Below are 17600 nucleotides of genomic sequence, written 5' to 3' on the forward strand. Positions count from 1 at the left end.
TTCCTGCTGAATGTTTCCAAGTTATGAATTGTTTGCCTGCTTCCTGACCCAGTCCCTAAACTTGATACCAGAGGACCCTGTCTCTTATGTCTCTGACAACTGAAGTACCCCCCCCCCATTTTGTGGCATGAGAAATGCTGGGCATTGCAGCTTGGGAAAGACTAAAAGGGAGTGTTACATGCCAGAGAAAAGAGAAAGGGTGGATAAATAAAGGCAAGCATTTCTGTAGAGTCAAGGTTTTGCCCTTATGCTTCTGGGAAGGTGCTGTTACCATAAAAACATTTCTAATCAGCAAGATTTCATTTCCCTTTGCTCCCTATAATAAGATAGGAATTAGGGCTCCAAGATATTCTACAGTAATAATAGGAATTTCCTTTACTGGGGCCTGGGTTCTTAACAGATGAAAATCTGAATTTACACAAAGGGTAAATTGGGGGTATCTTTTTTTGAACAAAAGATTTCTTTGCTTTACAAAAGGGTAGAGAAGGTAGTAGCTTTAGTGTAGAGAAATGACCTCTGGGCTAGAAGTTAAGGGACCTACATCTGTCATAATTAATACCAGCCCTTCTATTAATGACCAAGTCACTTGGTCTTTTGTCCTTATCATCCTCATTTGGAAAATGACTTGTAAAGTATCAGCAGTCTTTGGGAATATGGGCTTATGGGACAGTCATATTCCAGTACAGCAGAAAATTCCGTTCAATAACCATTTATTCATGTAGGGAGAGTGATGTGGGCCTGGTAGGGTCAGAGTGGAGAATTATGGTGAAATTTTAAAACAATAGTAAAAGGCATGAATAGAAACCTATTCATAACAAAACAAAAGAATCTACTATGTGCCAGGCACTATATGGGGTGCTGGGAAAGCAAAGAGGAGAAGAAAACAGATCTGTTCTCAAGGAACTTACATTCTAGGGGAGGAAGAAGGAGCAAAACATAATTTGTATACAGATAAGTAACTACACCCCATCACACAACTGATACTACTCTCTCCCACTGCCAAATCTTTTGGTCTCTACTCATTCTTGTTCAAAAGCATAGCATTTGAAAAGACCACCTTCTCCTCCTGGGTACCGTCTTCTCTCTCTGTTTTCATGACATGGTTCTCCCCTATCTGTCTGTCTGTCTGTCTGTCTCTTCCTCTTTCCCCTTTGCTGGTTCAGCATTATCCATATCATGCCTCCAAACTGCAAGTATTTCCCAAGGCTCTGTCTTACGCTCTCTTCACACTCTCTAACTTGGTGATGGTTATCAGCTTCCATAGATTTAAGTATCTCTATGCAAAAGGCAGCTCCATATACCCTGTCCTGGTCCTTCTCCTGAGCTCCAGACACAAATTTTCACCTGCTTATTTGAGATTTCACAGTGGATGTCCCATAGGCATCTCAAAACTCAGTGTGTTCAAAACTAAACTGGTTACGTTATGCCCTTCCAGACTCACCCATTTCTGTCGAGGCTACTACCATCCTTTCAGTTACAACCCAGGTTTGCCACCTTGATGTTCCCTTGACTCTCTGCTCCCTCTCACCCACACATATCCAGTCAATTGTACCTCCACGGTATCTCTCACAAGCATCATTTCTATTCACATGATCACCTCCCTAGTACAACCCTCTGTCATTTCTTGCTTGAATTACTGAAAGTCTGCTAATTGGTCTCCTTGCTTCAATCCTCTTCCCTCTCCCATCCACCATATTGCTGTCAAAATGATTTTCCTGAAGTGCAGGTCTGACCATGTCACTCCCTGCTCACGAAACTGTAATGATTCCCTACTGCTGCTAGGATCTAATATGTATTTCTTTGTTTAACTTCTAAAGCCCTTCACAGCCTGTGTTCTACCTATCTTTCCAACCTTATTGTTTATTATTCCTTTTCCTGCACTGTTGAGCTCAGCCAAAATGGTCTTCTTTCCACCCTCCCCTCCAACACTCCATCTTGTGTCTCTGTACCTTTGGGCAGTATGTTCCCTGTGCCTGGAATACATTCCTTCTTTATTTTCCATCAAAACTCTGTTCAATTTATTCCATCTTCTTGAAATATTTCCTAATTCTCCTCTTCTCCCACTCTCCACTGGACTTCTTACATTGGAAGTAACTTCCACCCCTACAGAACCCCGCCTCTCTCTCTCTCTCTCTCTCTCTCTCTCTCTCTCTCTCTCTCTCTCTCTCTCTCTCTCTCTTTCTCTCTCTCTCTCTCTCTCTCTCTCTCTCTCTCTCTCTCTCTCTCTCTCTCTCTCATTGGTTCCTCTCAGAACTGGCATTTTAAGGAGGAGGATCAGGCTAGCCATGTCTTCTTTCCCCTAGGTGGCATTTTCCCAGACTTTATCTTCAATGCCCATGGATTTTAGCTTCATTTTACATATTATTTTCTCCCATTAGAATGTAAGCTCCTTGAGGGCAAGAACTGTCTTTCTTTTTGCTTGTATTTATATTCCCAGTGCTTAGCACTGTGCCTGGCCCATAGTTAAGTGTACAACAAATGCTTATTAATTTAATCTACCCCCTAGAGGCTAGTATCCTTTCACTCCCAAATATATTAGTCTTCTATCTGATACATATAGTAAAGATTCATGTACAAATTGTCTCCTCCCAATAGACCATAGGGTTTGTCTTTGTCTCCCTGCTGCCTTATTAAGTGCCTGGCACTTAATAAATGTTTATTAATGAACTGATAAATATTAATTTCAAGAAGGAGCAAGCACCTGGGGGCATCAGGGAAGATCTTATGTAAGAGGTGGTGCTTAAATTGTGCTTTGAAAGAAGTCGGGGAATCTAAGAGACCTCCAGGGATAAGGAGGGACTGCATTATAGACACAACAAAGTGAAAGAGGCGGAAAATGGGCTTTCATGTATAGGCAGCTAGAAGTCAAGAGATGTGGTTCTAGCCTTCCTCTGCCTCCATCTTGCTGTGCCACTCTGAACAAGTTAACAAGATCAAATGTGATAGCATTTATAAAGCTCTTAGCACAGCGTCTGGTACATAGTAGGTACTATGTAAATGCTGGCTATCATCATCATAGTCAACTTCATCACTATTAATTACCATTATTATTATTGGGGCAGCTAGGTGGTACAGTGGATAGAGTGTGGGGTCTGGAGTCAGTATGACCTGAGTTCAAATCCAGCCTCAGACACCAGCTGTGTGACCCTGGCTAAGTCACTTAACCTCTATTTGCCTTAGTTTTCTCATAGTAATAGCATCTACCTCCCAGGGTTGTTGTGAGGATCAAATGTGATGATACTTATAAAGTATTTAGCATAATACTTGGCACATAGTATAAGTACTGTATGAATGGTAGCTGTTTATAAATAATAATAATTTAGGCTACTTTGGTTAGGACAGAGAATGTGTATTATAGAATAATATAGAATTAGCCTGGAAAGGTCAGTGGGAGCATATATAGGATGTCCCCAAAGTCCTAGTGCAGATTTCTGTTATTAAAAGCTTAAAACTGCACTAAGCCTTTTGGGATGCCTTGTATTAGAGGACTGCAAAGGCCAGATTGAAAATTTTTATATTTTATCTTAGATGCAGTTGGAGGTGGGGAGGGGAGTGTTGCACTGAAGGCTTTTGCAAAAGCACTGTGCATATAGATGCAAGGGAATATGGCGACCATGGAGAACAACGAATAGAAGGTATCGGTAAATACATGCGGGACATTTGGTGGTTAAGATGAGGGGTAGAGAGAAGGGGGAGGATGTGACACTGTCCAGGCATGGCTCCTTTTATCCATGAGTGGGAAGAAATAGCAGTTACCAGACTCGATGTGAGGCAGGGCTATCCAGGAGCCCCAGGTCCTCACCCTCACGGGGGAGTCTCTTTGGCTCTTCCAGGGTTTAGGTGGCCTGTTTGGCTGTGCAAGGTTGTACCTTATGCCTGTGTTCCCTTGGGAGACTAGACTCCGGGAGTTTGACAAGTGATGTCTTTCTGGGGCTATAATGGTGGTGGAACAGATACTGATACAAGCCTGCGACTGCAGAGAATGCCCATGATTGCTTACCCCTCCAGGTGCTGCATTTAAGGCACCTTTACCACAGAATTCCTCTTGTTTGTTCTCAGGTCTGTAACCAGAGCAGAGCAGCCTTAGCCTAGGCTGGGAGTATAATACCACAGAACACTGAACTGAACGTCAGGAGATCTGGTCCTTGCCTTCCTCTGCCACCAACCTACCATAGATTTTCAAAAACAGTTATTTCACTTCTGAGTCTTTATTTAAAACCACTGCTATGGTCTCTTTTGGATCTAAAAGTCAATGATGATGGAGAGCATTCAACATGCTTGTTTATTCCCTCCCCTCGCAAAAAAAGATTAAGACCAAGGCTGAGCTTTGGGGGAGCACACCTATAATTCCTAGGTGAGCTTTATCTGTAATGAATTAGCCTGAAAATGGATGTCTCTGCCCTATCAGAAGAAGAATCATGAAAATTTAGAGACATAGAAGTAAATTGATTTGGTCATTACCTTTCCAGAATTTCTGAAGATTCTGATAAACAATGGAAGACTGCTCCGGCTGTGTTTCACAATCCCAAGCATCACGACTAGCATTTCTACAGTACTATAAGTTTGTGGATTTTTGTATTTACCAATACCATTTATTTTACCCTCACAACAGCGCTGTGAGGTAGATGCTATTATCCCCCCATTTTATGGATAAGGAAACTAAGGCAGACAGAGCTGAAATGACTCATCCAAGGTCACACAGCTGGTAAGTGTCTGAGGCTGGACTTGAACCCAGGTTTTCCTGCCTACAGGCCTGGTTCTCTGTATTTCGCCTCCCTGCCAATTAAAGAGACATGGTGGCCTGGAGAAAAGGCAGACTCCATCAACACGGCCAACCCACCCTACAAGCTGCTGCCACCAATGATGGCAGGTATGACTGAATTCCACCAGCATTTGAGTACCTGCTACATTGTGCACCAAGAGCAGCGCCAATGCCTTGGAAGATGCAGTGAACTTTGAAGGCTTCTTAAAGCTCCTTATGCATCTACAGTAATTTGTTTAGGTAAAATTGGACTAACCACAACATGTTTTAGTAAGTTAATTTGGGTTTATGATGATGGATTAGTGGGTTTTTTTTGCTTGGTCCCAGAGGGCAGAATTAGGAGCACTGGATTAGTGCTATAGAAAGACATATTTAAGCTTGATGGAAAGAAAAACTTCTTAAGAATCAGAGGAGCATTCAACACAATCACCCCAACAATATAAATGGGAAGACCAACAAGGACAAAATTTCATTTCATATAGTTGGAATGACCAAGGTTTTCCCCAAAGAAGAGATGAGAAGATGTGGCTCTCTCCCTTCTCTGCAGAGGTGGTGGACCATGAGGATGGAACACTAGATAGACCGTCAGACGCGGTTGAAGCGATAGTTAATTGTGCTCAAATATTTTTCTCTCTCTCCATTTTTTGTTGTCAGGGATGACTCGTGGAGTAGTTGGAAATGAAAGTGATGTAAAAACAAAAGATAGCAATAAAAATTAAAATAAAAGAATAAGAATTCGACCACACAAAAGGAAAACAGGCTGCTTTGGAGCCAAAGGAAGTAAAAGGCGGATGACCATTTATCAGGGCTCACAGAGTCCAAGTGTTAAAGGGAACCTCATTGGCCTGAATAAGGATCCTTCCACAATACGACTGGCAAGGGGTCATCTGGCTTCTCCTGGCCAGTTTCTTATTCGGGCATTGGCTGGACTCAATGGCCATTGAATTCTCGGAATAACAGTAATAAAAATTAGCATTTATATATCGCTTTAAAGTTTGCAAAGTGCTCATTTCATCTTCAAAACAACCCTGGGAGGGAGGAGCTATTGCCATTCCCATTGGACAAATGAAGAAACTGAGACAGAAAGAGGTTAAGTGACTTGACCAGGGTCACGCAACTAGTAAACATCTGAGGTCATATTTGAACTCTGGTCTTTCTGACTCTGGACCCAGTGCTTTACGCACTGAGCCACCTAGCTGTCCCCAAAAAGGTATTTATTGTTGTTGTTCAGTCGTTTCATGATTTCTTTAATATCTACAACCTAAAATATTATTAACTTTTAAAATCGCACTGGGGTGTGTGTGTGTGTGTGTGTGTGTGTGTGTGTGTGTGTGTGTGTGTGTATGTGTGTGTGGCTTCTGACCTCTAGGAATTATAATCTAACAGTATACACAAGCCTTAAATACATGACTCAATACAAGACAGTCCATGTATGATTAGATACCAAAGGGAGTAAAACAATACTATGAGATTTTATCACTTATTATTGCTAAATACATCTAATTTAACAGTCAGTCACAGGAAGCAAACTCGTGGAACTTCTATTATAGGTGTTTGTGTATGTATCTTGTTGCTCCAGCTAGATTGGAGCTGCTTGAGAACTGAGACCTTTTCCTACCTCTCTCCCACACAGTGCACCTAGTAGGGCATTAATGAATGCACATGGGATTGAATTGAACAATCATTTGCATTCCCCACAGTTCAGATAATTAAAGAGGTTAGACAGAGGGAAAATGGGAGGAAAGAAGGAACATTTTTCTTGAAAGTCAATGAATGGAGCAGCGTAGTCATCTTCATTTCTGGATGTCAAAAGCAAGCACACCCTTGTCGAGCCTTTTACTGGCAGGCCGGGGGAGGCCTTCCCATCTATAATTGTTCAAATGCAGTTCTGCCCACAAGCTGGTCTTCCCGTTGTTGTGGGAAGTATGTTGGTTTGAATGGATTTAGGCAGTCAGGACCAAGATGAACCTTCATCTAATACCTCCAGCATCTTTGCCAAGAAAACATTAAATGGGGTCATAGAGTTAGACAAGACTGAAATGACTGAACAACCACAAAACAAATGTAGCCCCAAGACTCCTATAGCAATGCAGAAACCACTACAGTAAATAATTCCCTGTTTTGCTGAGCCGAATTTGCCCAAATTGTTTATATTACTTTTGTATCTTGAATTAAATGTTAGTTTGAGAGAGTATGCGATTCTTGCTTCTTGCTCCAGCTCTGCTTTGTGCTGATTGCATGGACGCCAAAATGTCCAGCTAGCAGTCGGTCACAAAGAGACAGCAGAGAAGCCAGCAGTCCGCTGGGTCTGTCCCTTTTGTCTGGGACATAGCAACTGGGCATTTACCTGGGCATTTTCTAGGCAGATAAATGTGGCTGTGCGAGCCATCAAAAGACTGCTTCTGAGGTGGTCTGCTTGTCACCTGGGGAAGAAATTTTTCCTCTGCAACACATCAGAAAGGAATCCAAACACTGGATAGGTGTTATTTGTCTTCTCCTCCGGTCGCCTACACACAACTTCATGCTTCTCTTCAGGGCCTCACAATGACTGGAGCTGAGATATTGGGGTAGGAGGGAGATGGCACCCTCAGTGGGCAGAGGAGAAATGTCGGACAGCCGCGAGTCATTCAAAGAGCTAAGCTGCTGCTTGTGTCCCTGGTACTCTTAATAACGAGATTTTGTTCTATTTCTAGCAATGTTTACTAATCGGCGACTATAGCCAACTTGGAGAGAACACTCTGGTGCTGCCCTCCTCCCTCCTGACCCTCCATCCCCTGCAATCACATTCACTTTAGTAGTCCATGAGGGGCCAGACTACTGGACAAAATTGAAGGACAATTGTCCCATTTCACAGCCCAGAGGATAAGACTGCCCCTGGCAGTCACATGTCAGTAGCTTGGTGGAAATGGATTTAGGTTGCTTTCATTATTCCATCAAAAGTCAGTCCCCATGGGTCCTGTCTCTCCTTCCTTGGGTTCAGACTGCCAAAGCAAATACAGTAGTTCAGTTTGTTCATGTTGAGAGAAGGGGCCCGACAAGTTGGCACAGACCCCACCTTTGGCGTGAGATTTGTGAGAGGCCAGGCAGGCAATGGGAAGCTTACAAAGGGGGTGCTGGCCAGCCTGTTTGTTTTGAGCCTTTATCATCCGCAACCATTTGGAAGCCTAGAGCTAAAAAAGAATGAATAGGTTTTTACCTAGCTCAAACCCAGGAAAACAGATGCTTCCTCCTCTGCAACTCTGGGAATTAAAGCTAAGCAGCTTCTGGGGATCATGCCTTGGGGAAAAGAAGACATTTTCCTCTCTGTCCACCCTCCTGTACTCGCTCTTGGACTAAGGCAGAGCCTTCCACAAAAGACGTCCCATTTCTCCACACTCCACCCTGTCACCCTGGAATGAGAACAGTAGTGCATAGCACACTTGTCTAAGTCAGGAGGGGTTGCTACTTAGCTAAGCCAAATTTAATATTTAAGTATTCCCAGGCCCTTGATTTCCATTCATTTTGATGGGTTCCATCAGAGCCACAATCCAAAGTATGCTGGTCTAGCTAGAAAGCAGCTGCTGGTGGTCATGGTAACTCCATATTGCACAGGTCCAGCCTTATCCCTGAAGCTGATGCTAGTGGCACCCAGGCAGACTTCTGCACTGTAACAGGACAAGTATTCTTCTATTGAGACTCCTTGAATGCCCCAACTGAAAGTGATCTGTCCTTCCTCATTTTTTAATAACAGTTCTTCCCTATTTGTCACATGGCCTGTTCTCTTGGTTAAACTGTAAGCTCTTGGAGGGCCACAGACTCTGGCTTTTTTTTTTCATTTTTATGTCTATTACCTACAGTGATTCCATAATAAACATGTTTTGAATATTTATATTTATGTAAAAATGCCCAAAGAAAATTGGTGGAGTGGAAGAGCATTTAGCTCCAAGACTTGCAGAGAGTCAGCATTCTGATATTTGTTGGTTTGGTTTTGTTGAGAGAGGAGGAGAGAAGAAGGAAGAGTGTGGGCACCGGTGAGGGACCAAATGTGTAAATGAGACCTGTAGGAGGCATCAGAAGGGAGAAGGGACAGGAAGTTTTAAAAATCCAAGATTGTCCTACTTAATGCAGACTTTGTGTTCCCCTGATATTTTACTTGGAATTCACATACGATGGTATTTATTGTTACTGGCATGAGATGGTATTGGTCCTTCATCTGGGTTCTGCCCCTGTATCCTCTTGCCCTACAAACACACACACACACACACTGTAGGGTAGCCTGAACATGCTTTACAATCACTTCTTCCAGGTCTCTTTGGGCAGAAAGCCAAAGTCAACCTTCCTCAGTCAATCTTTCTCCTGTTGGTGCTGCCAGCCCAAGGGCCTTTCCATTTCCTGTATCTAACTGCACCTGAGCAGGATGTTTCCCATCAGGTACAATTTAGGGTTGAAACAGTATCCTGAAGTTGTGTGCCCTAGACATGACTCCAGCCTTCATCAAGTTGCAGCTGCTGTCTCTGAATGACCCTTCCTTCCTTCCTACCTTCCTTTCTTTCTTCCTTCCTTCCTTTCTAGAAAAGGAAATAACTACAGAATTTTTTTGTGTGTGTATATGTTTTTGCCTTTCTTTGTAACCACCAGCCCTCAGCACGGTGTTTGATACATAGTAAGAGCTTAATAAAGGCTTTTTAGTTGTTTGATTGATTGGTAGAATCATAGATTTAGAACTAGAAGGAACCTTCACAGACACCCAGTCTAATCCCTTCCCTTTACGGATGAGGACACTGAAACACAACATCATACAGGTAATATGTATGTAACAGAACCAGATTCAATTCCAAATCTGCTCTTCTCTCCCCATTACACATTACCCTCATCTCCCATCAATTCAGTTCTACAAAGATTTGCTAAGTCCCTGCTATGTGCTGCACACTGTATTAGGCTCTGAGGATACAACAACAAAAAGGGACCACTCCCTGACCTCAAGGAGCTAACGTTCTGCTCAACATATCCTTAAGTAGACTCAAGAAGGAGATCCCCATCTCCTATCCTGCCTCATGGGGTTCCATTCCCTTCTCTCTCATCCTACCTGGTAGGATGGGCCCAGAGCCTTCCCTTTAAGCATGTCACTGGGACATGGGACTGAGGAGTCTGAGCTGCAAGCCTGGAAACTGGGGACAGGCACTCAAACACGAAAGTTGTCATCGCCAGCCTGTCAAGAAGTCCCTAAAGAAAGTCTGTCCACCTCAGTCAACTGCCACAATCTTCCCCTTTGTAAGAGGGAAGCAGCTGTACACTTAGCTGGTGGGACTTATTCAACTTCTGGAATAGCATGGGAGATTTCTAGTGATGGCTGAACCAGTGGAAACTGACCGAGACTACTGCTCAGACATGAAAGAAAAGGAGGACCAGGGAATTTTCTCAGGAAGACTGCAGATCCCACCAAGCTCCAAACTGACTTGGGAGTGAGTTTGGACTTCTGAAGCAGTGGGTCAAAAAAAAAAGGTTTGGTAAGAGTGATATAAAAGGGGATGGAACACCATATAGATGCCAGATGTTGGGATGTTGGTAACACAGCCAACACTTTTAGAAAAAAAGGGGGAGATTTGGATTGAGGATAGACCCAAGGAAACATTTATTGGTTGTCCAAATTGTAAAACATTGTCAGGGGTTCCTGAGGGAGGGTTGTGGAGTCTTAAGAACACTGCACTAGGGAGTTTGCGGATCTGTATTCTAGTTCTGGCCTTGCTACTAATCAGCTTTGTGGTTTTAGGCAGGTCATTCCATCTCCATTTGTAAAACGAGGCCTGAATGACCTCTAAGGTGCTTTGTCATGGTCACATGGTCCTTGGATCTCCTCATTCTTTGTGTTGGTGGGGAGATGTGGATCCTATCTGTGATTTCATTAGGATGGGAACTCCCAAAATTTGAGCTCTCTCCACTGGTACAGATCAGCTACTAGTCTGTAATTTATATTTTTAGAGAGTTTCCTAGGGATGCCAAGAGGTTACATGACTTGCACCATGGTCCCAGAGCTAGTATGTGTCACCTGCTGGACTTGAACCGAGGCTTTCCTTGGCTCCACAGCCAAACCCTCTACCTGTTATGCTGTTACTTCTCAGCAGATCTCTTCTATCGACTAATAGGGCAAACCGACTTATAGCACAAATCCATGCAGGCTGGGTTAGACATATTGCTATCTGAAACCCAGGGAAATGGAACAGATCACATTTAAAATCTCTTTCTTGGTCCAAAGATTATTCGATTCCATTTTTACAGCCACCAAACTGCTTGCATTTTTTTCCTGCAATGACCCAGTTCCCCTGCCAACCCCTAGCATATGTCTTAAATTTGAATATATATATATATATATATATCTGCGCACACATATATAATTTTTTATTTATGAAATGATATAGGATTTGAAAAAATGCTTAGTACAGTACCCGGTACACAATAGGTGCTTAATTCAGGCTTCTTTTTTATATTACCTTTATTTCAGAATATATTCTTCCTCTTCCCCTACTCAGTGAGGAATTCCTTGTTTAAAAAAAAAAAGTAGGGAGGGGGAAGGGGAATGAAAAGAAGAGAAAAAAAATCAACTCGGTTAAACTAATCATGTATGAACTGAGTCTGATTATATATGCACCAATACACGCTCGTCCTCCCCTGCCTCTCCAGTGAAGGGAGGGAGGTACCATTTTCTCATTTCTTTTTTTAGGCATAAGCCTAGTTGTTTTAATTATTCAGTATTTTGTCTTATATATTTCCAACGTACATTTTCATAGTCACTGTGTCTGTTGTTTTCCTGGTTCTTCCGATTTCACTTTGCTTTAGTTCATATAAGTCTTTTCATGGTTTTCTGAATCTTAATATTCATCATTTCTAATAATGTAGTAATATTCCGTTACCTTTATTACTATACTTTATAATTTAATATTTCCACAAAGATTATCTATTTTGTTTCCAATTCTTTGTTACCACAAAAGGTGTTGCTATCTATATAAGCTCTTTTACCCCATCTTTGGCTTCCTTGGGGGCTATGTATGCCTGATAGTGGGATGTCTGGATCAAAAAGCATGGACATTTTAGTCACTTCCTTAGCATGATTCCAAATTGTTTTCCAGAATGATTGGTTCAATTTTCACAGCTCTTTCAATATTGTATTAATGCCAATCAATTAATTAACATTTATTAAGCACCTATTGTGTGCCAGTCACTATGATAAGCACCAGGGATGAAAAAAGAGGCAAATGACAGAACCTGACCTCAAGGAGTTTACAATCTAATTTGACCAGCATTCAGCAGCACCTCCAACTTTGAAAGTTCCCATCTTTTTTTTTATTCTTTTCCAATGTGCACGGAGTAAGGTGAAATGTCAGGTTTTCAGATTTGTGTTTCTCTTACTCTTAGTGATTGGGAGTAATATTTACACATGGTTGTTAAAAATGTTCAATATTTTCAGAATTGTTTGTTCATATCCTTTGCTTCTCTGATGGTTCTTGGTCTTAGATATTTGTTTTAGTTCCATATGTGTTTTGAACACCAGACCTTCATCAGAGATATTGAATAAAAATATTTTTTCCACTCTATAGCATTGTGCTGATCTTTGTTGATTCATTTTATTCAATTTCATATAATCAAAATAATCCTATATTACCTCTGTATTTGCCTTTGTTCTTTGATTGGTCAAGCATTCTCTCCAGAGCCGTATCTGTGAAAGATACTTGAGCTCATTCTCTTCTTACTTTTTTATGGTGTAACTTCTATTATTTGAGTCATTTGTCCATTTTGAATTTATTGCGGCGTGTGGTATCAGATGCTGGTCTAAACCTATTTCCTGCCTATTGTCTGTTTTGCAATCTTGTCAAATAGAGAGTTCTTCAACAAGTAATATATGTTCTTGAATTTATTGAATATTGGGTTATTGACTTCAGGGATTTCTAATTCTTCTGTAGCTAGTATGAAATGCTAATTTTTAACCATTATCCAATAATTATGATGATCTCGACTTTAAAGTATAATTTAAAATTTCCAGCCTATTTTTATAGTCCTTCTGGCCTTCACTTAGAGTCCTTTCTCTAGGCAATAAGTTAGCAGTTTGGATGCTTTGGTCTAATTGGTTTCCCCCTCTTTCTGTACAGTATGAATTCAAAGCCAAGAACATCAAGAAGAAGAAAGTAAGCATCATGGTATCAGTAGATGGAGTAAAAGTGATTCTGAAGAAAAAGAAGAAGGTCAGTGTCCCTGAATCTGCAACTGGGGGGTGGGGGTGGGGAGGGAGTGATGAGGAGGAGGGTAACCAAGTCAGTCTGAATGTTTATAGATCCTCTCCCCTCTTTTTGATGCTGATACCAGAGCACAGATTTTTAACCTTGAGAAATGAGTAACTTTGATTCTGGGGTGGGTAGGATTGCATTTTCTTTATAAAAGGAGGGTCCTTCTTTATCTTACCTCCTTTTGATTATTAGCCCTTGACACTCTGCCCTCTTCCAGAATTTGGCTCCCACTATCCTGCTGATTCATTCAGCAACTATTCACACAGTGCTCAATGTGTGCCTGGTACTAGAGATTCAAAGGGAAACATGGTCCCACCCCGCAAGAAACTTAAATTCCATAGGAGGTGGGGTGCGGTGAGTGGGTGGGCAGGGATAAAACCAAAATATATAAAATGTTGGGAAGGCCCTAACAACTGCATGCTGTTCATATACTGCCTTCTTTCTACTCTTACTGCTAATTAGTTTGTTTTTAAGAGCCTGGTCAGGAATGTTTTTGGTTGAAACCAGCTGTGGGGCCAGGAGTAAAGTGGGGTGAAAGTCCTCAGGGTTCTGCTGTTGCTCTTGCTGCCTGTGGAAGTGGCTGTATTGGTGGTGACCGACTGGCCCTCCTAATAGCCCCCAGAAGGATTAATCTATATGCTGGCTTCCTGGGGTTTGGGCTATGTCTGTGTTTATGTTTATTATATAATGTGTATGTGGGTGGGTGTGTGGGTGGGGGGGTGGGGGGGTGGGTGCCTCTGTGTATAGAGGTGCTAATATTGGGGAGTTGGTGTGGGAACCTTGGGAAACATTTGGGTGTGGGGAGTTGAGCCCTGTGTTCCTAGGAAGAAAGGATGATGTAAAGAAGCAGTGGTACTAATTTGGTGTTTTCCACAATCCAATTTGGATCATGGGCTACAGGACTGGGGGCTGGAAAGGACCTTTTGAGGTCACCTGGTCCAACCCCTTCAGTCTACAGATGAGTAGGCTGAGGCCCAGAGAGGCCAGGAATTTGCTCAAGGTAATACAGTCAGCCGAACGCTGATTTGAACCCAGGTCCTCTAAATAGCAGATATAACCCAAGGTGAGGCTGGCGTCCATGTAAAAGGGGAAGAGGGAGAGCAGGGTGTGCTGCCTTCAGGATTCCGGTGCTACTTCCTGAGAATGCTCTTTTGGTTGTGAGGTTGGATTTGTGTAAGAAAAATGGGAGGTGACACTAGCTGTGAGGCCTTGGGCAAGTCACTTAACCCCAATTGCCTTGCCTTCCCCCCTCAAAAAATGGGAGGTGAAACTGTTCCCCAAAGACCACCACCTTCGAAATGTAAGGGGCCCCTGGAAGCAGGGGGGAGGGGAAAAAAAGGACCAAGTGAAAAAGTGCACAACAGAGAACAAAAGAAAACTTACAAGGAAGCAAAGACAAAATGAACAGCTCTCAACACAACAGGTAGTATTTATCATACAGGCTTTCTTGAGATGAAAATTTGTCTTTACATATTTTGAATCCTCTCTTATGTTCTGCTATGCACATGGCATGCTTTTTTTTTCCCCTTTCTTTGTATTTCAGTTCCAATATTTAAGTTCATGATATGTCTTTGTTTCTTTTCTCTATTCTATATTTGTGTTCTGGTGTTTGAGTCTAAAATAAAATTTTTATAAAAAGAAAGAAAATAAGAAAAAAAGGTCAGAAAATATAAGGGGCCCGAGGAATTTGTAACCTTTTCCTAATGAGCCCCCTCTGCAGGGACTGCACTGAGTGTTATGTGTCATATTGGGGAGAGAGCAAAAATATCTCTCCCTCTCACAGTAATTCGTTGTGACATCATCCTTGAAATAGAGTTGTCTCTGGGGCCCAGGTGGCAGCTGAAGCAAGCTGGGGTGTGTATATGAGAGAGAGTGTTTAATAGTAGCAGGCAGCCCTGGCCACAGGTGCCCAGCATTAACCTCTGAGGAAGACAGGAGAAGCTTAAACGTTGATTGGAATGAAGCACTGTTGATCTTATAGTCAGGCTGAATCATATCCTGGCATCTGCTGTAGCCACCATGTATTTTGGTTGGCTCAGTGGATAGGGATGGGTGGTGACCATGAGAGGGGGTATAAGGTGGACCCCCATAGGTCAATTGTGATATAGTCTCTAGGCTCCTGGTGGGAGTAACCAGGCAGTCCTGGTGTATATCCTTGAAGAGAAAGCTGTGAACTCCCCCAAACTGCCTTTTCAAAATCAGTAGCGTTCCAGGGCATCAGGAAAAGGAGAAATGCCCCTTCTAGCAAGAGAATGAGATTGAAAACCAATCACCCCAAGGGAATCAGGAGGGACTCTGTGAGTCACTCAGAACTCGGCTCTTCAGTTAGCTGGGAGGAGTGAGGAGGAATGATCTCAGCTCTTTCCCATATGTGATTCTTCTGATGCCAGGCTGAAAAAAAGAAGTTCACCTTTCCCCTACTCCTCCCACACCTGGTTTCTCCTTCAGGGATATGGCTGTGAGCTTGGCGATACCTCTAATCTTGGTTTCATTTTTCATAGTAACTGACAGTGGAATGTACAATACATAGCAATCAGTCTTGTTTTTCTTATACGCTAGCCCACGTGGCACTGGGCACCCCTGACCCTGTGTCTGTCTCTCTTTCTTCTCCTAATGATGATAATCACCACCAATCTCATTTCCATTTCTATAAAACATTAGACTTCATAATGTGCTTTCATTACTACAGTGCTATAAGGCAGATAGTGTAAAATTGGTTTAGCCTTCTTTTACGAATGAGGAAACCGAGACTCAGAGAGATGAAGGGAATTTGGTCCCACAGTCCCAGAGCTAGTTTACTGTGGGAGCTGGGATATGAACCCAGATCTCTGGATTCTAAGAGTAGCATTTTTTTTTTACCCTCCTGGAAAGGTGGTGAGACTGTAGATACAACCTGCAGATGCTCAATTTTCTCTGAGAAGATAGCAAAGGCAGTCTCATCCTTATCAAGAAGCAAGTTACAGGTCTTGACATCCCAATTTAATTTAATAATCTTATTTATTATTAATTAATATTAATTTATTAATATTAAATTACAAATTAATGTATTTAATTTATTAATTAATTTGCATTATTCTCCTGCCCCTAAATGGCCAGTCTGGTGGGATCGCTAAACCTAGGCTCTTAGGATCCAATGTTTAATCATGATCTGGTCCTGTGACCTCTTCCAGGGTGACCTATAACCTAATTGGAGATGGGGGCCTCCCAGCCGACAGGGCAATGATCATAACCGATGTATATATAGTGCTTGAAAGACTGCAGCCCACACTCTGCTTTATGGTCCTTCAGTCAACAAAGTGTCTGCTATAAGCTAGGTGCTGTGCTAACCACTAGGAACACAAAGGAAAGATAAAAGTGGCCCTGCCCTCAAGGATCTTACAATCTAATGGGAGACACAACATGCAAATAATTAGACACAAACAAGTTACATACAGGACGTACAGCTAGGTCTTCATTGGTGTGAATGATGAATCCCGGGAAGTGGTTGTGTTATTAGAATTTTCATTGCTTATTTCTACTGGACTAGAGCCAATTAGCATATTTTATAGCTCATTACTTCAAATAGCGTAAATTCCAATAATGTGACTGCTTTGGGGGATGCATTATTCACACTAACCAAGACCTAGCTGTATCTCATGCAATCCTCACCTCATGATGCAGGGGCCGTTATAATTCCTTTTTTACAGATAACTTGTCCAAAGTCATGCTGCTAGTGAGCATCTGAGGCAAGATTTGAATCCAGGTCATACTGACTCTGAGTTTACTGGTCTATTCACTGCACCACACTGCCTCTGTGGGTACCCCCCTGGAAAATGGGGACAGATGGTGAAATTGTCCCTCTTTCAGGGAGATCTCTATCTAGGAGGGGCAGGGAGGGGCACTAAATATGAAGGCAGCCCCCTTTCTTTTATATTTCATTTGCATCAATCACAAGCATATTAAACATAGTGTCTATGCAGAGATTCTCTGGCAGGAATGAATAGTAGACACCGTGAGAGGGAGGGAGGAGAGAAATGAAAGATAAAGCAATGTCTGTGATTTTGGCTTCTAGCATGACAGGCTGGGGGTGGGGCAGGGTTAGAGTGAGGGGCCCCTTCTCCTTCTATCTTCCCCCATCTGGCAGCCAGCAAAAGGCCATTAGCAATATCCACTCTATCAGGACCCATTCATTGTTTCTCTTGGTACTGGAAAGAAATGTGGAGACAAGAGAATGGATTGGGAAGATGTGACCAAGTCACTGGCTCAGGAAACATGATTGGCCAAGCAGACCAAGAGACTAGGCATGAAGCTGAGCTGTTTACTTTTGATGATCATCGCTTCTTCTAGCCCTCTCTGTGCCCATCTGTGAGATGGGGATAAGACCCATTCCCACACAGAGGAGGGCCTGGGACCATCTCAGATGAAAGTGGTAATTACCATAACACCATCTTATTTCAGAGACGTTGTAAGAGTGTGGGCACCGGCAAAGTACGTTGCAATTATCTCTAGCTGATTTTTTTTTAAACCTTCTGGATATGTTAACGAGTACCTAGAGGTCCTTCCTTCTGAACTGATGCCAACCTACAATGAATTCCTGGTTCCTT

At 42.4% G+C, this 17600-nt stretch overlaps 1 protein-coding gene across 2 annotated transcripts in view; it reads left to right on the forward strand.

Moving 5' to 3' along the window:
• The window catches only part of LOC118846264 (nitric oxide synthase 1 adaptor protein), a 392781-nt gene that overhangs the window by 247607 nt on the left and 127574 nt on the right, over window positions 1–17600 (forward strand). For both annotated transcript variants that reach the window (XM_036754593.1, XM_036754594.1), the window contains exon 3: window positions 12883–12975. In XM_036754593.1, the coding sequence (XP_036610488.1) occupies window positions 12883–12975 (93 nt within the window). The remainder of the gene's footprint in view (window positions 1–12882; window positions 12976–17600) is intronic.

The sequence above is a fragment of the Trichosurus vulpecula genome, chromosome 4 (genome assembly GCF_011100635.1).
Source record: "Trichosurus vulpecula isolate mTriVul1 chromosome 4, mTriVul1.pri, whole genome shotgun sequence".
Classification (NCBI taxonomy): domain Eukaryota; kingdom Metazoa; phylum Chordata; class Mammalia; order Diprotodontia; family Phalangeridae; genus Trichosurus; species Trichosurus vulpecula.